The following is a 27,120-nucleotide window of genomic DNA, read 5'->3' as shown; positions in this document are numbered from 1 at the left end:
AAAAAATCTCTAAAAATCAAATAATGTCCTGAAAAAATCCCTAGAAAACAAATAATGTCCTGAAAAAATCCCTAAAAATCAAATAATGTCCTGAAAAAATCCAAAAACAATTTCTTTGGTATTTTGCATTTTGTCAATAAATGATCCCTTTGTGCATAGACAGATCACTGAGCATACATCCAATGACACTCAATCAAACATTGTGCTTTAATGAAATCATGCATTAACAGATGAACTGTTCGACCAAGAAAGCATTCAACCTGATCATAGTTGTCACATCAATCCAAATAGCATCAACATTACCATTGGTCCTTGTCAACATTATCATGGGTCTTATACAGGGTGTGGTATACTCGAAACCAAACTATGTCCTGTCTTCGATAGGGTACCACATTCCCTGAAACCAGACAGCATGATCATTATTGTTTTCCACTTTTGACAATGACGATCAGACTGTTTGTTTGACTTGGTTGAATTTGTGCATCTTATCTTTTTACTGATTTATCTTTGGCTTTGATCATGTTCCGATGTTGCTCGATGATGTCACTGAGTGATTTAGAGTGACCGGGATGGTTCATGGTCCCTTTCTTTTTTTGTTGTGTTTGTTGTTTGTGGAATGTTTGTCACAAACTGGGGCAACTATATCATTGGGTGTTTGTGATAAGTATGTTCACTTTGTGAACACCGCACATACCTCGACCCTTGATGTATGCACCCTAGGATGCTTCACTCATTCCTTGTGTGCGATGTGTCTGTCTTTTGCACAAGGGGTTGTGTTCCAGCTCTGGCCTTCAATGCCATGATGCTCTGCATCTGCTTTGCTATAATAAATAAAGGTTCTCACCTACTTATGTGCATTTGTGAAAGCAAGTTTTCCTTCATCTCTAACTGTCCTCTATCTAATTTCTTCTTACTAACATTTCTTCCATCAGTCTTGGCAATCCGTTTGATCCATTCGATCCTATCATCTTCTGTCATTCTTATCGATCACTTGGCCTCTTTTCTGGAATTTTCTGGACAATTCCTCGAGGGGGCATGCATATGTCATTGTTATTTTCTGGGGCATTTTTATTATTGTTCTTTGAAACAATGCTTAAAATCGCATTGTCTCAAAGAGGGGCAAAATGTAGACATCTAAAAATGGTCAACGCTTGTGGAGTCATACTTTAACATTGGCACATTGCCTTATTTTAGGGTTCTTGCATTGCATTAACATTTCTTCTATGTTGCACACTTGGTCTTTATCATTTGTGAGCATCGAGTCCTCCATCTACATTCCTCATTTTTCTCACTTTCGAATTAGGTCTTGTTGATAGCAATCTTCAGTCATGATTTTGGTCAATCTTACCTGTCGCATCATGGTGCGTGCTCATTTATCATCATTTTGGACATCGTCAATCCTAATCGATGATAGAATTAGGGTTTTGTCCTCTTGTTAGCCTTGTCATTTTGGGATCAATTCGTCATCGATCCTTGTCCTTGTCAGCCTTGTCATTTTGCGATCAATTAGCCATTGATCTTTGTCCTTGTCAATATTTTTATTTTGCGATCGATTCATCATCGATCCTTGTCCTTTTCAATCATGTCAATTTGGATCGATTAGTCATTGTTCCTCATCAATTGGCACCTATCAATTTGATCTCCTTGTCAATCTTGGTCAATTTGTCATTGATTTTTGTCAATCAATCTCAATCATTTATCAATATTGATCCTTTGTTAATCAAAATCATGATTGTACCTACATTAATTTCTAGGGTTTTATGATTTGTTCATTTAATCCTTTTCTTCTTCTTTGTGGGTTAAATAAATCTATTTATTTAGTCCTATGTCTCTTTCATGAATTAATTAATGGATGAACCTATTAATTAATTCACCTAATTTCTATTTCATCCTTTTCCTCAATTTTCTAATTTGCTAATTTCTCCTAATTCCTAATTTCTATTTCTCCTATTTTCTTTAATTTTTCTAATATTTCCCCTAATTTCATTCCCTCATTTTCTCCTATGTTTATGCTTCCGCTTGCCATAATTTGTCATAATTTGTCATGCATTTTGCATAGCAACTTGTCATAATTTGTCATACTCCTTGCATAGCAAATTGTCATTTGTCATAATTTTGCCATTCTTGATTTGAATTTCCTTTCAAATCTCTTCATGCTAATCTTGTCCTCTCTCCAATTTGTCTATAAATTGGATGATTTTCTTCAATGAAAGGAGGAATCAATCACATTTTTAGAATCAATCACATTTTCAATCAATCAACCATGCTTCTAGTATCCTCGCGCTATCAAAATCAATCTTGCTTCATGTTTTTGCACTTGTAGGTGAGATCCACACAAATCCACTATTTGGAGGAGGAAGGAGAACAATGGAGGTCAATTGAAAGAAACATTGGTGATGGATTTTCATTTATTTTGAGTGTCTTGTTTTCAATTCTTCTATTGAGTGTAATTAGGATTTATTTCATTGCAATTTGGCTTTGTGGTTAGCTAATATCTATTTGCTTTGATGTTTTCCCAAATTCTTGATCTACATTCTTTATGGTGGAAATAATTGCAAAGAGATAGAGTGGAGAATGGTGAGATGAAAATCACCTGGTGGAGGCAGATGGTAGTGAGATTAAAGGCTAAATTCATTCCAAGAGACTATGAGTTGGAGTTGTTCAAGAGGTTGTAGAACTTGAAGCAGAAGGACATGAGTGTGAAGGAGTATACTGAAGAATTCTACAAGGTGATGATCAGATCTGGACATAAGGAGATGGATAGAGAGAAAGTGACTAGATACATAAATGGACTTTGATTTAACATTCAGGATGAGATGAGTATGTTGAAGATTTCTATAGTTGAGGAGGCTTATCAATATGCATTGAAGGTAGAGGATAAAATGAAGAGGCAATAGAATAACCCTAAGGGGAGAGAAAGACATTTAGATAGAGTGCAGATGACTGGTAGTATGGAAAAATAGACTGTTGAAGAACCAACATCTAAATGATGTAAGGAACCAGAGCAGAAGGCACAAAGAAAATGGGGTAGTAGTAGGGAGTTCTTAGGAACATACTTCAAGTGTGGAGAAACTAGACATAGAGCTTATGAATGTCCTCGAAGTAATAAGGGAAAGGCGAGGTGTTTCTTAGTGAGTGAAGATCCAGAAACTAGAGTTGTAGGGAAGATAATGATAGAACTGGAGCAAGGAGAATCCCTTATGTTCAGAAGAGTCTTGATGGAGAAAAGTAGTGAGGTTACCAGACCTACCCTGAGGAAGAATCTTTTCTGGACTGTTTGCAAATCAGGAGGTTAGTGGTGTAAGGTTATTGTGGATAGCGATAGTACTGAAAATGTGGTATTTGAGGAGATGGTAGAGAAGCTTGGTTTGAAGAGGCTTAAACACCCTTGTCCTTACAAGGTGAGTTGGTTACAAGATGATCATGTGGTAGAGGCAAGAGAGTAGTGCTTGGTTAATTTTAATATTGGGCCTTACAAAGATGAAGTCTTGTGTGATGTTGTGCCTATGAATGCTTGTCATGTTTTCCTAGGTAGACCTTGGCAATATGATAGAAGAGCTATCTATGATTGTAGAAGAAACTTAGGCACTATTGAGAAGGATGGGAAGAAGTTCACCTTGGCTTCTTTGAAGGGGAAAGAGAAGGAAGCGAATAATTCGGGTCTTGATAAGACTTGCAGTACTGAGAATCAGGTTGCAAAGGTTATACCAAATAATGGTATGGGTCTGAATATGGATCTTGCAGATGGATCTATTAATAAGGTTGTACTAGATGATAGTAAGGCTAGAGTTATGGTGACAAAAAAGAAGAGTTCCAGTAGAAGAAACATATCAGGTTTGCAAAATAAAGAGAGTGGTAAACAGAAATAGTGTGCAAGTATGAAGCAAGGAGGAAGAGGAGAAGTGGAGAATAAGTTGGAGAATTTAGCTGAGTTACTAGAAGAGGTAAAGAGGAAGAGCTTTGCAGACAAAGATGACATTTGGATCATAAATGAGCATGGGATCTATATCCCAAGTCCTTTGCAATGTTCATGAGTTGCCTCTCATGGAACATATTTTTCTACCTGGGATGTCTAATGCAGGAGAATCCTTGGTTGATGAGAAATCTCGTATCAACCAAATATATATATATATATATATATATTGCTTTTCAATTGTTGTTATTTTGTGTTGTCATTTTTGTGTTTCTTCTGGCATTCTTTAGTAGTTGTTTATTTTTTGTTATAGATTATATTCTTGGCTTCCATTCATGTTCTTATTTCCTGTTCTAGATTTGCAGTTCATTTGGATTCTTTTCCGGTGATTTATTGCTTTTGAATTGGTTGTTCTTGGTTCCTAGAGCAGTTTTTGAGCTTAACGACTAGTTGGAGATTTCTTCTCGTGCGAAGTGATTTCTTGGCTTGTGGATCTATTTGGTGCCTTTCTCGATGTCCTTGAGCCCTTGGATGACCTTCCTTGGTGGTCTGCATTTCATTTTTGTTCTTGGCAGAGGAGATCTTCGCATGTTCGAGCAGACCTATTTTACACGTTTCATTTTCCTATTTTGGAGAATGTGATCTTTGTGGCCAACTTGGATGCATTCTGGGTGGTATATATATATAGTTGTATGTGATCCTTTGGGACATATGGAAGTAGTATGATGATCTAGATTCATAAATTATAATTTGGATATCTCTTGGAGATCTAGATGAGTTGTATTCTAGAATGTAATTCATAACTAGGCATGTTAGCCTGCATGTAACTGGATGTTACCAGGCATTCTTTGATGAATATATGATTATGCAGTTGTCTCTTATTGCACTTTCCATGTTTTATGTTATTTCTTCCATTGTGTTACTCTTACTACGTGATCTAGACTTTTCTCTTTGAGGATCCTCCGGGTTATGGTTGCGTCACTGTTGGAGGTTGGCCTAATCGATAATTTACCTAGAAGCCCTATATATAAAGACATTTTATCAACTCATTTTAATTTAACAATATAAGCAATCTAAGTCTCCATCCCCATTATTCATGCATCTATGAGGCATTCATTATCAAGCATTTTCAAATATCTTCAAGGCTACATATTCCTCATTCAACGACTATGGAGAAAAATTTATGCAAGCATGTATGTGTGATTAGGTTTTGTGCCTGTCATGTCATTTCATACAACATTTGTGATTTGATTCAAAGAGAAAAGAATCATCATCAACAATTGTAGATCAAAGGTGTATCTATTTAGAATTTATTTCAATATTTTTATTATTTCATTCAAGGTTAATTCCTAAACTAGGGTTTGACTTAGGCAAACCCCTATTCCCAACAATTTCCCCCTTCTTTCTATGTGCAAGAAATAGGTATAGAGTTACATTCGAGAGGATCGACATAATTCACAAAGATGAACAGGTTTAGCTTTTGAGTACAATAAATTTGGAGGACCATGGCGAATTGATACTACTTGGTCATAAAAAATCAAGGTAAACTTCTAGGAATAGATTCAAAATATCTTATTTTTCCTGGATCCAGGTTGGCATCTCTGAATGATGACTATAGCTCACTATTTCTACCAAGATACTTAATAATCACCTATTTTGTCCTAAAATTCAACAATCCGAATCAATTCAATCTAAGGAGGATAGAGCCCTATCAAAGGAGTTTGGAATATGATCAAAATCTTGGCCTTGGAAGGCTACATCTATTAGGTTCCTCTCCTCTTTAATGTAATTGGTTAATTAGGTCACATAGTGGGTTTATCATCTTAATTTAACCTTAGTCCTAATTTTCCAAAATTACACTACTACATGCTAAAATCTTATATTAAATAGGGAAACAATTTTTTTTAGAATAATATTAAATAGGAAAGAATACATGCATACCTTTTTTTTTTTCTATGATATCTAGCCAAATTTGCTTCACATAACTATTTTTCCTTTTCAATTGAATACTTTCGTGTGGTATTATTTTGTATTGTTTTTTGGTTTCCCATTTCTTTCTTCATGTAAAAGATGACTTAACAATTCCTCTACCAGAAATTTTCTCCTCTAAAATATGACTTGATGAGTAAAAATGGAAATTAATCTTGCAATATTGATTTGAAAAAATAAAAAAGTAAGTTCATAAAGTAAGTTCATATTTATATGTATTATGAATTTTAAAGTTTTAAATAATCTTGTTGGCTTTAAACCTTCGAACAAAGGTCAATTGTTAAAAACAAATTCCAAATATTTTTTTTTTCAGAAGACTAGCTTCATTCAAAAGATGCCATACCTCATATTAAATTATATTATTTTATAGCAGTTCGAATGAACACCCCTTCGTAAGATAAGGGTGTCAAGATATGACAATGTTGATGAATATTGTTCTAGGAAATGTGTTTATTTATATAAGAATGCATGTATTATATGATAGAAGACTACACCTTATGCTACCTAACAAAACTGATGATTTAGAGAAAAACTCAACTTAGGTCAACTTGACCGTTTTTACACTTTTCATACAAAGACTCATTGCAAACCATGACTTGGTGCACCTTTATTCAAATTGGAAACATTTCTATAGTGGCCTAATACGTATTCAACGATTGAGAACAACATTAAAAATGAGTTCTTGAACACTTAAATTCTTTCATAACATATCTCATGGACTCTACACCCAACCATGACCAAACTATGTAAAGATTTTGTCAAACCCTCGAACAATAGGCATTTTTCCTTTTTTTAAACAAAGTGTTTTTTATAATAGTCACCCATAACTTCTCGTGGCCAAAATTTATCAAGATAATATTTTGGAGTCCATTATAGGATGCAAAAATAGATATTTCTTTAAATTTTTAGAATTTTTCACCATGCCAAACAAGAGAAATGAATTTATTAGTGTTGTTGGAAACCCTAGGTAGGGTTCAGGACAGTCTTTGCCAAAAATGATATCTCTTTCAAATCCCAATGAAATATCGTGGAACAAATTCAAAATGAAAGGTAAGATAGAGATATATCTTTACCATATGGGTGCAGGTTTGTACCAATGACATACAGGTCGTACAAACCAAAACTTTCAAACTATAGCAACAAAAAGAAAACTAAAAAAAATAGACCTCCTCTCACCAAAAAACATCATAACTCATTCAAATCTTAATGAAATTTTATCAAACAAAAAGAAAATGAAACTAGATTCATGTCTTCATCTTTTCCCGTTGGTTTTAGGGTCATATTGTACCATACAAGGCCATACCAAATGGTTTTGCAGACTGTTAACACATAGAATTTTATTTTTTTTGACCTGTCTATACTAAAAATGAAATTTAACTTTCACAAAACACCATGAAATTTGATGAGACCAATTTAAAATGAAAGTAGATTCATGGAACTAACTTCTCCAGCAATTTTTATATTATTAAATATGAAGTACAATCCGTACAAACCAAAAGAACAGCTTGCAACATGAGAAAAAAATCTGAAATAATGTACAAGAACAAGGATTTCTTCTTCTCTATTCCATCTCCAACCCCAAATTCGAGTTAAGGTGACATTTAAATACATTTTAATTCATATAAACTACCTCAAATAACTCACCAATCATTATGCTTAACAAGTACATCAATTTGACAACTTTTACAAAAGTTGCTTGACAACTATTTGAGCAACTTTGACAATTTTTGCACTTTTGACATCTAATCACCCAAAATCTTTTGATAATGGTCTCAAATGACCCACAATGGTCTTATATGACCTTATTGACTCAATTAAACCAAAATAAACCAAAATTTGACAAATGACAATAATTTGACTCAAAGGGTGCATTCAGGATGCACCTGCGTCAATTGGATAGCAAAAAAAAATGAAACAAACCTTAATAGGAAGAGATGGAAGTATGCTACCTAGTGTGAAGATAGATCGGTTATTTTGAGTAGAGGCTATAATTACTAATTATTTGATTAATAGATCTCTTTTTTCAGCTCTTATTAATTAAAATAAATTAAAGTGTCAATAGGTATAAATTTTTCTATTTCATGTTCATATGAGTCAAGAAAAGTGATCTAAAAAGAATCTAAAAACTAAGAAACACATCTTTGTAGATTACAATGAGAATGTTAATGGTTATGTGATTTGGAATCTTCTAAAATAAAATGAGTTATTCTAGAGATGTGATTTTATGGAGTTTAGAGCTTACTCAAGTACATCTAAAGGAGAAAGAAAAAACTAAAATAATGAACTTTGAGACAAAAATAGAAAAATAAGAAGATACAAATATGGAAGAACAATCAAATGTATTAGAGGATGGAGAAGAAGAAGAGGATTTAGAGAGTTTAAATTTTGTACATGATGAGCATATAGAAGAACATGTAGAGCTCATTACTCCCACCTTAAGAAGGTTCACAAGACAATAAAATCTAGTTGACAAGTATAGCCCACAAACTTTCCACTATGTATTTTGCTTTGTTACTTGTATTCATAATGAACCTAGATCTTATAGGAAGGCTTTCTCTTCAAAGGATTGTGAGTCTTGGATACATGACACAAAGGAGGAGATAATGGTTTTGGATTGTTGGGATACCTATGATCTTGTTAGTTTCCTAGAAGAAGAAAAACCATTGATTGCAAGTGGATATTTAAAAATAAATTTGTTATACATAATCAATTAGAGTGTTGCAAGGTTATACTGGTAGCTAAGGGTTTTTCCTAGAGAGAGGGAGCTTATTTTGGTAAAAAATTCCCTCTTACAAATTTAACTTCTAATCTTGAAATTATTTTAATATATTATTTTATTTTTTAATTTAAAATTTGTGAAAGTGGTTGTTAAAACTATTTTCTTGCACGAAGATCTTGAGAAATAGATTTCTATGTGACAACCTTATGGTTTTGTTGTGAAAGGAAAGGAACTATTGATTTGGATGTTAAAAATAGTATTTGTATGCTCTAAAATAGTCACCCAAGCTGTGGTACAATTGTTTTGACACACTTTCATTGAACTTGAGTTTTATTAGGAGCAAGAAAGATCATTATGTTTATATTAAAATTATTGATGATCAAATCCTAATTATTATCTTTGTATGTTCATGTGACTATGTTTATTGGTAATAACAAGGTGATTATTTGGGAGCTCAAGACTCAAAATTATAGCATATTTGATATGAAGGATTTGGGGGCTACTAGATATGTTGTTGGGATGGAGATCAATAGGGACTAGATACATAAAGTGGGTACTATTTTCCAAAGGTGTAATATGCATAATTGTAAGCCAATACATAAAGTGGTTAAGTTAGAGTGAGTACTTGGATACTATTTTCCAAAGGTGTAATATGCATGATTGTAAGCCAATAAGTATTCCATTTTTTGTTAGTACTAAGCTTGTTTTCGACATGTGCCTTAAATATGATGGTGATTTTGAATAGATGTCTAAGGTTCTTTATTCTATTGTTGTTGGTTATTTAATACATACAACTCACAATAATGGTTCCCACTTTTTTGCCACTTTTGACACTAAGATGAACATTTTTAAAATAATCTTCAACTTCCGAGAACTATAACTTTTAAAATATTTAAAATTTGAAGATGATGTAAATTAGTGATTTGTAGAATTTTGTCTATAGATTCTATATATATTTTTTTCAAATTTTTTTGAAGATTTTTTTTCAATTTTTCCATCTCCCTCGAAAAGTAGTTTTTTACAACAAACTACATTTTTTAAGAGTGATGTGCCTCTCGAAATGCATAAATTTTTTTCTATAAATGATAAAAACTCAATTCTTTTGAATTTTGGTTTTTAACATCAATATCCAGGGCTTGTAGTTGGTTTGATAGTGATATGTTGAATATTTTTCATTTTATTAAGTTTTGAAGTCCGACTAGTCATAATTCAAACATAGGTTTAAGTTTGAACACATAACTTGTTCTATATATATCGAAATTCGATTTTTTTTTTTGGTTAGAAAGAAGACATCAATACCTGGGGCATAGATATTTTTCAAAAAAAATTTGAATTAGTTTCCTATTTTTCCCAATGCATTGAATAGAGAAGTTCATGTTCAGTGAAAAACCAATATTCCATAAAATTAAAAAAACAAGAACATAATAAATTCACAATGTAATAAAATTATACTTGTTGGAAAGCTTGCTCCAAGTACTACCATCTAATATTTTTGGGTTATCAAGATTATTTCATTTGAGCCTTGAAATAGAGGTCTGAAGTAAAAAATTCCTCAAAACTCTGAAATTTTTTTGCGAGAAACCTCTAACAAGAGGGTTCGAATGAACACGGGTTTGCGTGAAGGAGAGTCCACTCGAGCTATAAGAGGTTCGAGTGGACCCCCCTTCGCTCGAACCCACATGCTAAATTATGACATGCACTTTTTCGTAACAACTGGGTTCGAACAAACCTGACCTTTTCTAACTGTCGGCGTCCATTTGAACCCTGGCCGACTCAAATTTTTTTTTGTTTGTACATTTAAGTAGAGTTGTATAAATATACATAATTTTTTTTCATTTTTTAACACACAAATGATTAAAACAATTCACATTTTTGGATGAAAGAAGACATTTGAAAATTATTTTGAGGGCAATAATTTGAAGATATTTGAAGGTTTTTTTAAAAGCATGGGGAACAAGAAGAGAAGGCAAAATAAGACTTCAAGGAATTATTCTCCCGAAACGGAACAAATATATCGAGAACAAAGAAGACAAAGATATCATGATGTAAGTATGTATTTTTATTTTTATTTCTATTTAATTTTATATGTATTACGTACCAAAAATAGTGTTTATTTGTTAGTATTAATTAGTTCAATATTTTTTATCTAATATTTTTATTGAAAATTAATCTAAATTTAATTTATATAATAATTCTATCTTAATTAATTCTAAATGATGTTATTTTATTAAATTAATTGGAAATAGTAGGATTAAAAATAATCTCATTTTAATTGGAAAGCAAAATTAATTTGAAATAATATGTGTATTTGCAAATTTCAAATTCCATTAACTTGCTTGTTGTGTAATTGACTTTTTCTCCTATATAATTAAGTCCATTTATAATAGATAAGACCTATTAAGTCATAAAATTAATAAGACCTATTATGTCATAATTTAGGATCTAACTTATATCATATTTAAGACATGTACTTAATTTCATGTGATAGGTCCTTTAATATCACATAATATAAATGTCTTAAGGGGAGTCAAGTATATTAATGTGAAATGTTTTTGCATATGTGGTCATATTAATTAATAATAAGGCCTATTATGTGATATTACGACTTATTACATTGATTATAGGTCTTAAATGTGACATAAATTTACAACCTATTATGTCATAATAGGTTCTATTTATATGACTTCATGTATGCAAAAACATTTCACATTATACTCAAGAGTCCCCTTAAGACAGGTATATTATGCAGATCGTATTAGGACAGGTATTACATGTGATATTAGGAGGTGTATTATGCAATAATAGGTCTTAAATACACATGACATTATAGTCCACCTGTTATGACATAATTTTTAAACGTCTTACTAAATGTCATGAAAATTTGGTTTCAAATTAAACTTGGATTTTCATTGCATTAAAAATATTCTCTATCATCTTAAATTATGTGCAAAATGGGCTCGAGAAGAAGGGAGTTCTGAAGCGGGAGTCAAGGCAAATGAACTTGTTGAAGAACACAATATAGTTGATGAACATAGGCAGGAGCTTGTCCAAGTTGAACCAATGGAGGTTGAAGGAGAGGGGCCAAGCTCCTTACCTCCTACCACTGGTATGGATGAGCATATTGTGGATCTAGCTAAACAGGTGAAGAGAAATATTTCTTATAAAAATTCAGATTATTTACTTGAAATGGATGTGGCTGAGTTGAAACATCTCAGTGAAGAACCTAGACATACTAAAAGGAGGTCAATGAATAAAAGTGCAAAAGAAATAATGTCTCATTTCAACAATCTTGATACTACACTAGAAAAAGCTCAATTGTTATCAATTGTACTTACTCGTAAAGACTTAATAGATCCAATGAAATTGTTGGGTATAGATACAACAAGTCAAAAGAGGAAAACTTCTGAGGTACAAAAATCTACTATTGATAATGTTAAGAAAGGTTTGGTGAACATTGGTAAAATATCTCGAACAATAGATAAGACCATTTCAAGAAGAGTGATGTTGACATCTTTAGTAAATGAAAAATTGCCTCAAAAATGACAAATCTCTTTACTATCATCTGAGTTTGGTTTTAGTAGAAGGACAATATCAAAATATGTTAAAAGGAGAAAGAGTTTGGATGATACTACCTCAGAAGGGAATTGGGCAATTATGTGTAGAGCTCCTCGTTCTAATAGAATTGAAGATTTTGTTAGGAACTTTGTGACAAGTTTTTGGAATGATAATACTTGTCCTTCATCAAACAGTAGAGATGTTATCAAGCAAAAGATTGGTCCTGATCATTATGATCTCCATGTAAAATATTGGATAGACACAACAAAACATGAATTGTATGTGTTGTTTACAAAAACAAACCCTCATATAAAGAATGGACAAACCATGTTTGAACGGTTAAGGCCATATTATGTGAAGGTAAGCAAAGTTTTCGAAACTTGTTGTTATCGTTATCACATCAAATTTGATCTGTACTATCAGGTGTTTTGAAATATTAGAGAAGATAGTGATGGTTATGAAAATGCTCCTCCTAAACGAACAAGTCAATTCATAGCATCCATCTTATGTGATAAATCAGATGATAATGCAACTAGTCAAATAATTTGCATAAAAGGATTTTGTGGAAAATGCAGGGACTTAGCTAAATTACCTTGAGAGATGAAGATACTAACATGAGGAAGATGGTAAATTGCAAGAGTTAAAAGTACAAAAAATTTGAAACAAAATTTGGAAAGGAATCTACAAGGTTAGATTATGTAGAAGAGGAAATACCTATTGGAACATTTATGGGAAAATTTTTGTAAGTTGATAAAACCATACATATGCCATGGTTTTTTTGCCAAGTGGCAAGCAAAACAATTTACAAGATTAAGAGACACTTTCCCACTTGTAACTATTCTATCCATAGTGGACTTTGGAGAAAATTACTCTTTTGCACATCAAAAAGAGATTCAATTAGAGTATTACTTTTCAAAGCAAATCGCTATTTTGGTGCATGTGTGTTATCGACATGCACAGATGGAATTGGATGGCATTGATAGTACATTTGAAAATCGTGTCATTAAGAAAGAGTACCACTTCTATATCAGTGATGATAAGGAGCATGACACACTTTTACATTAGAACTAGATTAACAAATTAACTTAGAACTAGATTATTTATTAAATGATCTATATATAGATTTATTGTACATTACAACATGTATACTTATCTTGTAAAAATTTAAACGCACATGTATGTACATACCTGTGTATCAGGAGTAGGTTGTATAGTCTGATCATGTCCTATGATCATATCAACCACATCACTTGTGCTTCCATATCTCTCTCTGGCTGTACGTATGACTAAGGAGTGTAAGGGGCTAACTAGATGACTAGGCATCATGGATGAAGTGTCTGACTGTAGTAGCATATCCATAAACCGAGTATGGCTCAAACCTCGCAGTTTCTCCTCAAATGAATCCAAGCCCTCATCTATGATATGGACCTGATCAAATCGTATCTCCTCCTCTGCAGCAACAGAGTGATCTGTAGGTGGGTCAGTGCCCAGAGCATGCATAGAGTGATGAGAATGTTGTGACTGCCTTGGGGTATGCGTCGATGCAACGGTAGCCTTCCCGTCTTTGAGAATCTCCTCTCTAACATCAACCAATGGTATCCCAAGTTGAGATGAAATAAAACAGTAATAATGTAGTAGGTCCTCGGCTAAATACTGCGACATCTGTACATGTCTACTACCGTCGACTATAGTTGCTGCCTCATCTGGGGAGGGGATGCCAACAGTAATATATTGATCATCTGAATCTGAAGCCACCCCATGAATAGAAGATGCATTATCTGTGGATGATCTTGAATGTGGTCGGCTCATCATATATCTGCCCAGCTTGTCAAATGATTTGGTTGTTGCTCCTGATGCAATCTGTCCAATCCTATCAATTGCTTCTCTCTAAGAAGCAATCACAATGTGATCTGCTATGGGGGCCAAGGTTGGGACTAGTGCAGGAAATCTTTGGCCAACAAGGTCCCTGTGTCTAGGCAGAGCTCTGTCACGCCTACGATATGCATCTCTATCGATAATCCTACCCCTCCCCTGTCCATAATATGTAGGAATATCAAGGTAGTTTGGTTTCATCTGACAATGAACCTCAACAAATACCTATTGTGCAAAGTATAATGGTATCTAGTTGTTATTAGGATAACGACCATGGGCAGCTAAGAAGCATGGGTAAATCAATGATGCAACATGTGGGTCGATACATCTCATGACCTGATATCCTCTCACCTTACTCTTCTCCTGATACTGTGAGAGCATCTCTCCTTGATGGTCTCCTTCGAGACCACCCTCACCACATCAGCAAAAGAATTAGGACCCCTCACCTCACTCCTCAACTGTCTATAAATATCCTCTATAACCTCAGGTGAGAATAAGGTGTGAGAAATTAAGCGGTCCCTCAATGTCTACAAACTATAAAAAATGGATGTGCATGTACTCTTGTACACGCCATCAGTATGGGGGTAATCTAATATGACCCTCAACCTATGCAGCTCACAATCATTGTATTGGAAAATGGTAGCAATGTCGGGCAATGGGGGATCCTGGTGTAGAGGATCTATATCATCAATGTGTGGCTCCTAATCAGGAGCCTATGCAAGTGGATCTTGATCAGGAGCCTGTGAAGGTATATCCCGGGACACCATCTATCTAGGTATGTCATAAAGTTAAAATAAATACGTAAGCACACATACACATGAAGTGCATTCAATTTAAAACATTAAAAATTAAAATCAGTTAAATTGCAGAGAGAGCGAGAGAGATAACATATATATATATATATATATATATATATATATATATATATATATATATATATATATATATATATATATATATATATATATATATATATATATATATATATATATATATATATATAATAAAAAATTTAAATCTTTGAATACATCAAAAATTCAAATATTTCAGAGATAGAGAGAGATAACATATATTTTAGAGAGAGATAACATATATTTCAAAGAGATAGAGAGATAACATATATTTAAATCTTGAATACATAAAAAAATTCAAGAACATGGTATATATAAAAAATTTATAAAGACCAATAACAAAAAATATTAGACCTATATTTTATTGTAAGGTATAAATAATTGTAGAGAGAGAGAGAGAGAGAGAGATCATTTTCATGACACAGAGAAAGAGAGAGAGAGAGAGAGAGAGAGAGAGAGAGAGAGAGAGAGAGAGAGAGAGAGAGAGAGAGAGAGAGAGAGAGATAACATATATTTCGGAGATATATATATATATATAATAAAAAATTTAAATCTTTGAATTTACATCAAAAATTCAAATATTTCAGAGAGAGAGAGAGAGATAACATATATTTCAGAGAGATAGAGAGATATATATATTTAAAGATCTTGAATACATAAAAAATTCAAGAACATGAAATATATAATTTTTATAAAAGAACATGATATATATAATTTTTATAAGTCAATAACAAAAAAAATTAGTTCTATATTTTATTGTAACGTATAAATATTTGTGTGTATATCAAAATTAATTTTTTTGTTTGAAACTAAAACATGGGCATTGATCTACAAAATGGAATGTAACTTCTCTAAATTTTTGACATTGTTTGTTATTAAACTCCATATCTCAAAAAAATAGAGGTCATTGTATTTTTGTAATGGGCATATGATTATAAAATTGTTAAATATTTAATATGTGATCCTAAGGGGAATGTAATATGTACACTAGGATGTTATAAGGGGTCATATGTGGTCCAAAGGGGTCATGGTGGTGTTAATGCATACCTGACCCCTTAGGACCACATATGACCCCTTAGGACACTATGTGATGGACTAAGGCCCATCATATGTGGTCCTAAGGGGTCACGCATGTGTTACCTCTTAGGAAACTATGTGATCCTAATGGGAATGCCATATGTACACTAGGATGTTATAAGGGGTCATATGTGGTCCAAATGGGTCACACACATGTGTGTTAACACATGCACATGACCCCTTAGGACACTATGTGGTGGACTAAGGGCTCATATGAGGTCCTAAGGGGTCACATGTGTTATAACACATGCATGACCCCTTAGGACCACATATGACCCCTTAGGACACTATGTGATCCTAACGGGAATGCCATATGTACACTAGGATGTTATAAGGGGTCATATGTAGTCCTAAGGGGTCACACATGTGTTAACGCATGCGTGACCCCTTAGGACACTATGTGATGGACTAAGGGGTATGCCATTCACACTAGGATTTTATAAGGGGTCATATGTGGTTCTAATTGATCGCACATGTGTTATAACACATGTGTGATCCCTTAGGACCACATATGACCCCTTAGGACACTATGTGACCCTAAGGGGAATGTCATATATACACTAGGATGTTATAAGTGGTCATATGTAGTCCTAAGGGGTCACACATGTGTTAACGCATGCACGACCCCTTAGGACCACATATGACCCCTTAGGACACTATGACATGGACTAAGGGGTCATATGCGGTTCTAAGGGATCACGTTCATGTGTAACACATGTGTGACCCCTTAGGACCACATGTATGTGATCCTAAGGGAAATGTCATATGTAGAATAGGATGTTATAAGGGGTCATATGTGGTCCTAAGGGGTCACACATGTGTTCCTTAGGACACTATGAGATGGACTAAGGGGTCATATGCGGTTCTAAGGGGTCATGTACATGTGTTAGAACACATGTGTGACCTATATGATCCTAAGGGGAATGTCGTATGTACAATAGGATGTTATAAGCAGTCATATGTGGTCCTAAGGGGTCACACATGTGTTAACGCATGTGTGACCCCTTAGGACCACATATGACCCCTTAGGACACTATATGATGGACTAAGGGGTATTTCGTTCACACTAGGATTTTATAAGGGGTCATATGCAGTCCTAAGGGGTCACACATGCGTTTTAACACATGTGTCACCCCTTAGGACCACATATGACCCCTTAGGACACTATGTGATCCTAAGGGGAATGTCATCTATACACTAGGATGTTATAAGGGGTCATATGTGGTCCTAAGGGGTCACATATGTGTTAACGCATGCGTGACCCCTTAGGACCACATATGACCCCTTAGGACACTATGTGATGGACTAAGGGTATTGTTGTTCACACTAGGATTTAATAAGGGAGCATATGCGGTTCTAAGGGGTCACACATGTGTGACCCCTTAGGACCACATATGACCCCTTAGGACACTATGTGATCCTAAGGGGAATGTCATATGTACACTAGGATGCTATAAGGGGTCATATGTGGTCCTATGGGGTCAAGCATGTGTTCCTTAGGACACTATGAGATGGACTAAGGGGTCATATGCAGTTCTAAGGGGTCATGTGAATGTGTTAGGACACATGCGTGACCCCTTAGGACCACATATATGTGATCCTAAGGGGAATGTCGTATGTACAATAGGATGTTATAAGGGCTCATATGTGGTCCTAAGGGGTCACGCATGTGTGACCCCTTAGGATCACATATGACCCCTTAGGACACTATGTGATCCTAAGGGGAATGTCATATGTACACTAGGATGTTATAAGGGGTCATATGTGGTCCTAAGGGGTCACACATGTGTTAACACATGCATGGCCCCTTAGGACCACATATGACCCCTTAGGACTCTATGTGATGGACTAAGTGGTATGTTGTTCACACTAGGATTTTATAAGGGGTCATATGCAGTTCTAAGGGGTCATGCATGTGTTAGAACACATGCATGATCTCTTAGGAGCACATATTCTTGACCCCTAAGGACACTAGTGTATGTGATCTTAAGGGACCGATATGTCGTACACACTAGGATTTAATAAGGGGTCATATGTGGTTCTAAGGGGTCACGCATGTGTGTTAGAACATGTGAGTGACCTCTTAGGACCACATATGACCCATCAGGACACTATGTGATCCTAAGGGGAATGTCATATGTATACTAGGATGTTATAAGGGGTCATATGTGGTCCTAAGGGGTCACATATGTGTTAGAACACACGCGTACATGCGTGACCTCTTAGGACCACATATGACCCCTTAGGACACTATGTGATCCTAAGGGGAATGTCATATGTACACTAAGATGTTATAAGGGGTCATATGTGGTCCTAAGGGGTCACGCATGTGTTAGAACACATGCGTGACCCCTTAGGACCACATATTCAACCCCTTAGGACACTTTATATGTGATCTTAAGGGATCATATGTCATAGACACTAGGATGTTATAAGGGGTCATATGTGGTCCTAAGGGGTCACACATGTATAGTGTTAGAAAACACATGTGCATGACCCCTTATGACCATATATGACCCCTTCTAGGACACTATGTGATGGACTAAGGGGTAATATGTCATTCACACTAGGATTTTATAAGGGGTCATATGTGGTTCTAAGGGGTCACGCATGTGTTAGAACACATGCATGACCCCTTAGGACACTAATGTATGTGATCTTAAGGGACCGATATGTTGTACACACTAGGATTTTATAAGGGGTCATATGTGGTTCTAAGGGGTCATGCATGTGTGTTAAAACACATGTGTGATCTCTTAGGACCACATATGACCCCTTAGGACATTATGTGATCTTAAGGGGAATGTTGTATATACACTAGGATGTTATAAGGGGTCATATGTGGTCCTAAGGGGTCAGATAGGTGTTAGAACACACGCATGACCTCTTAGGACCACATATGACCCCTTAGGAAACTATGTGATCCTAAGGGGAATGTCGTATGTACACTAGGATATTATAAGGGGTCATATGTGGTCCTAAGGGGTCACGCATGCGCATGTGTGACCCCTTACGACCACATATGACCCCTTAGGACACTATGTGATGGACTAAGGGGTCATATGCGGTTCTAAGGGGTCACACATGTGTTAGAACATATGCATGACCCCTTAGGACCACATATATGTGATCCTAAGGGGAATGTTGTATGTTCACTAGGATGTTATAAGGGGTCATATGTGGTCCTAAGGGGTCACGCATGTGTTAACGTCTATGTGACCCCTTAGGACCACATATGACCCCTTAGGACACTATGTGATGGACTAAGGGGTATGTTGTTCACGCTAGGATTTTATAAGGGATCATATGCGGTTATAAGGAGTTATGCATGTGTTAGAACACATAGAACACATGTGTGACCCCTAGGACTACATATGACCCCTTAGGACACTATATGATCCTAAGGGGAATGTCGTATGTACACTAGGATGTTATAAGGGGTCACACATGTGCGTGACCCCTTAGGACCACATATGACCTCTTAAGACACTATGTAATGGACTAAGGGGTATGTCATACACACTAGGCTTTTATAAGGGGTCACATGCAGTCCTAAGGGTCATGCATGTGTTAACACATGCATGACCCCTTAGGACCACGCGTGACCCCTTAGGGTCCACTATGCGATCCTCTATGGTCCTAAGGGAATGTATAGTGTCATCAGGGGCTCATGCGGTCTTAAGGGGTCATAAGGGGTCATGTTGTGTGTGTAATAGGATGTGAAAAGGGGTCACATTGTAGAGGATTTATTTTGTCTAATTTGTTTAAATTTGTTATCTAAATTTTCTAATGTTTTTTTAAATTAAAATTTATTAATTTTTCTAACGTTTTAATTTATTATATTTAGATTTGTAACATTTTTCTAATTTTCTTTTTTTGCTAATGTTTTTATAAGTTCTAATTTACTACCTTAGTTTTCTATGTTTTTCATAACAATTATTTTATTTTAAATGTTGAAAAAAAATACATATACAGTTATGTAATTTTAAAAACAAATTGACAAATTTCAATCAAAACATTAAATTTTCAAACATTTTTCTAAAATACTGAAAAACAATAAATTATCAAACATTTTTCTAAAATGCTAAAAAAAATAAATATACAATTATTTAATTAAAAAAATAAATTAACAAACAAATTATTTATTAATTTTTGAATAAATTTAATAAAAAAAGACATTATTAAACAAAAAAAAGGGTTATTTTGTGCACCTGAAATAATGTAGGTCGAAAGCTGAAATGTGAGACGCGCTAGCTGCTGCAGATAGGGCACGGTGATGTGATGCTGACGACGGGTTCGATCTAACCCCCACTGGACAAAAAAAAACAAGCTGGAAAATGACAGTTTAACTGTCCTAGTCGGAATTTATAGAAGTTTGAAAAAACCAATTGTAAATAGGGTTCGAGCGAAGGGGGGTTAGATCGAACCCCTTAAAAATTAATTTTTAAGGGGTTCGAATGAACCCAAAATCCACTTGGGGTTCGAACGAACCTGCGTATGGTGGAGGGTTCACTCAAACCTAGAGGGGGGGCTCGCTCTAACCACCCTACTTCGTTCGAACCGCCCCCAAACATAATTTCCCACTTTCACCAATTTCCTTCGTTGGCAAAAGTGGGAACCATTAATGTGGGATAACCCATGCAATGGTTTATATTAGACCACATATTACCTAGGTATTGAGAGTTTTGAGCAAGTTTATGTCTCGCCTTAATTAAAAGCATTGGACTTTTGTTAAGAGGATTTTTAGATATTCGCAAGGAATTTCTAATTAGAAGTACAAAGTTTTTTTTAAATGTTCCAATGATGTTATCAAGTCATTAGATGTACAATGTTTTTTTTTTATGTAGATTAGGCCTGTGACTTGGATAATCGAAGGTCCACTAGTGGATATGTTTTTTCTCTATCTAGAGGTGTAGAGAGTTGGATGAGTAAAAGGTATCCTACTTTTTTTGTTCACCATAAAAAGAAAAGCATATGATTGCTAAAATATCTCTAAATACACAATTTGGTTGGAAATATTTGGTAATGATAATTGTTTAGATTGCAAGATTTGTGACAATTATTATGCCAAAAATAAATCTTACGTATCATGCTCCTACTAAGTATTTTATGTTTGGTATCACTATGTGACAGATGGTCGAGAATGGTAAGGTCTTGTTAGAAAAGGTTGACACTTTGGATAATGTTGTAGATTCTCTCATGAAAGCAATATCCATGAATAGGTTCTCTTGGTTCAAGAAGGATAATCTTTGCTAATTGCTCCATTGATTAGCATATTTCATTTTTAAAGCAATTATTTATTATGTAATGTGTTGCTACAAATCTAGGTGTAAGATAATACAGTTTCATTAGAAGTGGCTCATCTACAAGTACTTCTACAACTAGGCCCCTTGTGTTGTGGTTAGAGTTCCCTTGTCTCCCTCTTTGTCTCAGAGCCACACACCTTCTTGTGAGCATTGACAAGGACAAGGGCTTTCTAGTTGTGGCAATTGTGCTAGTTGTTTGCAAGCTTGTCTTATATAGTCGCTAGAGGAGATTGTGGACAATGAGGTTGGTTGTGGCCTACTCATTGGCGCTCCACCTCCCATGAGCATAAATTTTATGTGGCCTTTTGGTAGAGATTCTAGAAGGTTTGATTCCAACATATTTCATCACTCGACTCTTGTAATTTCACTAGCTCATGAAGAACGAGATAAAGGTAAAGATGATGAGGGTTGGGACTCTCTCATGGATACTCTAGACCTTGCTGATCTATAGGTTAAATTGAGTGACTGAGACACTCCTCCCCCTTCTACTACTACTACTACTACTACTTGCCATTTAATGACTTGTTTTGTTTATATGTAATGGTTCAAATTTTGGTCTTGTAGATTGGATTTTATATCTACCAACCTTTTTTGTGAATGTGTAATTATTATTTTTTTATAAATGATAAAACAAATACCCCCTCTTTCTCTAAGTAATAAAAAAAATGTAATTATGCTCTTGAGTGTTTAATTTGTTTTTTTGAAATTTAAGATCACTTATAAATTCCCCTTCTTCTAACTAATCAATAAGACTCATAGTTTATTAGAAATATTAAAACATAACTGTTAATTAAAATATTAAAAAAATCAAATTGATAAATATCAAACTACCAAAGCAACATAACTAACAATAGTAAACGAAAATTTATAGTTACCTCCAAGCTCACAACTAATAACTCTCAGGGCATAACATTTGTGGTAGTAGATTGAATACCATCATCTCTTGGAATATTTATTACCCTGTTAACACGGGCTGGGATATAATCGCCTATAATATTGTGTACTTTTCTATTAGTGGGTCTTTGGTTACGTTTGAATTTTTTTTAAGATAAAAAGGCCTGAACTTTATTATTAATATTATAAAATGTTATATAGAAACAACAGAAAAGAAGGGAGGAGAAAAAAAAAAAAGGAAAAGAGGGAGGAGAGGTTAGATTACACTCAAAAAGATTGAAGAAAGTTCATCTCAAAAGCTCCATCATAAACAAGATATTTCCCTGTGAAAGCACTAATTTAGCCTTCAAAAAGAGTGCATGTTTGTTGTTGCACATATCAACTCCACATATTGCTTTCCAGATTTCAAATTTATACTGAATGACTGCAATCTCCGGACTTGAAAGACTGACCAAATGGAAAACTACAGCAACAACTCCAATGTATATAGATGTATGAAAAAAAGCAACAGCAACAGATAAGGCAGCCTAAGTGCCCTGAAAGAATCCTATGAAGAGCATGTTCTTTTGAGTATAATGTAAAACATCATCATACCAAAAAACCATCATGATTGAAAGGTCAGAATTATAAACAGTGACTTTTTAAATTACTTTTAGAAGACTTTCCGCCTTGAAATTGAATTCATTGTGCATTTTTTATGAGTCGAACACCTGAATTCTTGAAGTAGAATTCATTGTGCTTAAAGTCTATAGATCATCAACAGCGATGGATGCTCTTCTGAAGCAATTTGAGAGACTAAAGAGGCCCATAGATATGGTCCAAACTCTCCATGACCGCCAACTTAAAGAAGTCCCTGCTCGATATATTCTTCCATCTGATCAGAGGCCAGTCCCTGCTATTGAAGCTCCACAATCTATTCCTGTCATCGATCTAGCAGCTCACCACTCAGAAATAGTAACCCAGGTAGCCAAAGAATCCCAAGACTGGGGCTTCTTCCAGGTTTGTACACAAACACTACTAAAACTTACATACCCGAATTGGATATTTTAAATATTTTCTACAAGGGTCATTGATTTCAGGGGTTTGCCATTCGTTTTTGAAGGTATTAAATCATGGGATAGATCTTTCATTGCTGGAGAGGATCAAACGGGTGTCAAAAGAATTCTTTGATCTTTCTTTGGAAGAAAAAAGAAGACAGTGTCCAGTAAGGCCTGGTACTCGTATGCTTGAAGGTTATGGCCGTTTCTTTGACATCTCCGATGTCACAGTCTTGGATTGGGTTGATGCCCTTGTTCATTATATCTCCCCACCCTCTGTCAAGGCAGTTGAACACTGGCCAAAAACACCCCACACATACAGGTAAATAAAGTTAACTACAACATACATAGCCAATTTGCAATTTGAAGCACGAATTGATGCTGATTGATTTGTGGGTGGATAATGAAGGGAAACCTATGAAAAATATGGAGAAGAGGTACTCAAACTTACAGATAAGTTGCTTGGTATGCTTTCTGAGGGTTTGGGGTTGGACCCTAATTATTTTCGCACCCTTATCAAGGAACCCCTGCTTCAGCTCAGAATCAATTATTACCCTCCATGCCCTCAGCCAGATTTGGTGAATGGACTGAGACCCCATTCTGATGGGAATCTTCTCACTGTCCTGATAGATGATCAGGTTGACGGTCTTCAAGTTCGGAAAGGAGAAGAATGGTTTACCATATCCCCTGTTCCTGGGTCACTCGTTGTCAACATTGGTGATCTCTTGCAGGTAAGTAAATTTATCATATTTTCTCCCGTCCGAATAATCTTGTTTATATGCAATCGGAGTGTAATAATGAGTCAATCTTCATAACCCGTTGTTCATGAGCTTTAAAGATACACTTGACACTGATTCAGGAGATTGTCAATTTTTTTACAATTCTATGCTGCTCTAGAGTAGGTTTTCATACTGATCATCATGTTAATTGGAGGTCCTAGATAAAGAATACGATATCAGAGTTACACCAAGCAAATGAATGTGCGGGTACGAATATGGGCATGGGTAGGTTATGAGAACCCGATAGGTGGGTATGAAGTAGGCGGTTCGAGTACGTCCGTGTGTATATATATAAAAACTAAATACATTTGATAGTATGCTGGGAGAACAGGGCTTAAGACAAACAAGAGACAATCATTCTTAATGGGAGGGCTGAAGTCCCATCAACTGGACTCTGGAACTCAATTTCAAACGGGCGATGCCTTTGAATCAAGAGAAAGTGGATTAAAGAAGTACGAGATCCCCTTAGAATAGTAGGGGCCCCGGCATCCTCATGCACACTGCCATTATTCTGATGAAGCTTCGGGTGCCCCTGCATAGGAATCTTTAGTTCCCCCGAGCCAGCCGGGCCCGGAACACTCCATATTCTAGACTTCAAAGGGATGAGTAGCTGGGCATTGAAGTATTCCTCCTTTGCTAGGAGATCCTAAGTTTGAGTTCAATCTAGTTTGTAAAAAAATTAATATATTTGACGTCTTAAAATGGATTTCCTGTAGTTGGTGTTCCACATATTCTACATATCTGTGAAACCTGCAGGCTTGCTCCTTTCTTGAAGGGATGGTATTTCGGGGTAAATCTCAATAAAGTTTTAGTGGGATATATTTTAGGCTAACTGCATCACATGTGCTAAACCCTAAATCTGAACAGAGCTTTAGTAGGATGCATGCTAGATATGGGGTAGGATATATATCATATAAACTCTACCACATCCAACTGTGTTCTTCAAATGAATTTGCATCAGGTATGGTATGCAAATTGCATCACATCAACTTTATAGGTTTCCCTTGCTTCTGAAGCGCAGTTTATAGTGTAAAATATCTTTCTTATGCATCAGCAATTTCCCTATTTTATTTGTACCAGTTTGGTAACGTTTGTAGATGGGAGGAAATCTTAACCAACTTGCAGGAGTATGATCTATGGCTTGTAAGTTCCAACTCAGCAACTATGCAGGTTTCCTTGGTACTTGTAGGATGAATTTGCAATAGTAAAGAAATGCTCTTTGATTTTAAAATATTCTACTGATGAATCAACTTTTCAGGTTTGCTTGATGCCTGTAGGAATAGATCTTGAACATTTTTGTGGTTGAGATTTGTAAAGATGAATTTTGGGTTTTACAATGGCAGATAATAAGCAATGGAAAATACACGAGTGCAGAGCACAGAGCAGTGGTAAATACAAATCAGTACAGGATGTCAGTTGTCATGTTTTTAAATCCACAAGATGATGTGCTGATTGCTCCAGCTCCTGAATTGATTGATGAAACTCATCCTAGATTGTATCAATCTATTTTATCTCAAGAGTATGGAACCACTTATATGAGCAAGGATAATCGAGGAAAAGCTCCAGTAGAAGCTCTTATACTTTCATAACAAAGTTATCTGCTTTTGAGATACCGTTTGTAATACATTGATGGCTCATCTCGAGGGAGTTCTGGTTATGCTGGTATTGGTGGGCTTGGTCGTGATAGCTCTGGAAGTATTCAGTCTATTTTCTTTATTTATAAGGGTTTTCATACCAATAATCTTCTGGAGGCTCTTGCCATTTTGTATGCGGTGGAGTGTAGTTGTGTTTTCGGTTGGAAGTGAATTGTTTGTGAATAAGATTGTTAGGTCGTGGTGACTCTGCTCAATGAGCATCAGTTAGATGAGGTTAGTTGACAGTTCGCTGTGGTGATTAGGCGGATTCTTTGGTTGTGTGTCTCCTTGGAATTTATTACTTTTTGTCACATTCCTAAGGAGTGGAATGGTGTTGCTGATTGTTTGGCCAAATGGACATCTGATCATGGACAGGGTTGGAATATTGTAGATAGAGAGCAATTATCTCTGGATATGTCTCTTCAGCTAGATCACTTAGTGGAGATTGACAGAGTTGTGTAATTTGTTTTCTGCTGAGCTTGTGACTCTCCTTGTTTTGTATCTCTTTCTGTGATTTAATAAATTTTTATCCCCCTTTTATTTATAAAAGAAACATATTCTTTATTTCACAAATTTGCAAAACTTGATACATTTTATGACAAAATAGACTAACACAACAATTTATCAAAAATAATTTCTAATACAATCATAAATTAATATTTTGAATCCTAAACTCTTTTAGAACCCTCTATTGATGGAGCAACAGATAGATTTCATTGGTTCAGGAAACAGTTAAATTAAAATATGACAAAGGATAAATATAAATGCAATCAAGGGACCCTAAAAGCTAAGAAGAGTGCCTTCAATAGAATGACAGAAAATCTAAGAGAATGGGCAAAAGCTCAGTGGCACGGATAGACAGTTTCTCACATTGAACATAAACGGATAAGCTTCTGGCAATATGTTCAGCTCCCCAGTACCTATATCTATACAAATTATATGGTTGACATAGCCCTCAGTTTCCTGAATTAGCCAAATATAATCGCCCCAACACAAATCACTCCAGGAAACAAATTTTTGTGCAATACAACGTCATCATATTTAGATCTACAGTACCCGTAAAGCTCATCAAGCTCATCAAAAATCGAAGTATCTGTATATGGTGGGAGTTTCATTGGCTCGCCTATATAAACCCTTACATTCTGCCCTTGCACATGACAATTCCCATGGTCTGGCGAACACCTGGCATCCCCCAAATATAAAGAGACTTGGTATTGCTATCTCCATTCAGATAATACATACCCACATCTGTCCTTTTTCAGAAAACAAGTAGATTTTTTGGTTCTTTATTAAATGCTTGGAAAAAAACTAATTGTCATATGTCCATACATCTTTTCATCTAAGTGTGCGTCTCTTATTTCCCATATTCTGTAGACCTATAAATCAAAACAACAAATTTATTTCTTCTATGAAGATAAAGATTTCCAAATATAACAATTACCTGATAAGTCTTTTCATCTGAATCAAATTTCAGCTGCACAGCCACAACATCAT

The 27,120-nt window shown here is 35.2% G+C and overlaps 1 protein-coding gene across 2 annotated transcripts; it reads left to right on the top strand.

The window, feature by feature from the left end:
• The first annotated feature begins 22,467 nt into the window (after positions 1-22,467).
• LOC131043677 (jasmonate-induced oxygenase 4) lies at positions 22,468-26,166 on the top strand. Of its 2 annotated transcripts, none has more exons than XM_057976910.2 (4): positions 22,468-23,175; positions 23,315-23,535; positions 23,623-23,944; positions 25,336-26,166. In XM_057976910.2, the coding sequence occupies exons 1-4, from the start codon at positions 22,942-22,944 to the stop codon at positions 25,579-25,581; spliced, it is 1,023 nt and encodes a 340-aa protein (XP_057832893.2). In that variant the 5' UTR covers positions 22,468-22,941; the 3' UTR covers positions 25,582-26,166. The 2 variants fall into 2 exon arrangements, with proteins under 2 accessions (XP_057832893.2, XP_057832891.2); XM_057976908.2 differs by having other exon boundaries at positions 22,472-23,175; positions 23,279-23,535.
• The last annotated feature ends 954 nt before the right edge of the window (positions 26,167-27,120 follow it).

Source organism: Cryptomeria japonica, chromosome 8 (assembly GCF_030272615.1).
Source record: "Cryptomeria japonica chromosome 8, Sugi_1.0, whole genome shotgun sequence".
Taxonomy (NCBI): domain Eukaryota; kingdom Viridiplantae; phylum Streptophyta; class Pinopsida; order Cupressales; family Cupressaceae; genus Cryptomeria; species Cryptomeria japonica.
Note: the sequence above shows the minus strand (reverse complement) of the source record. Positions and strands in the feature narration are given on the sequence as shown.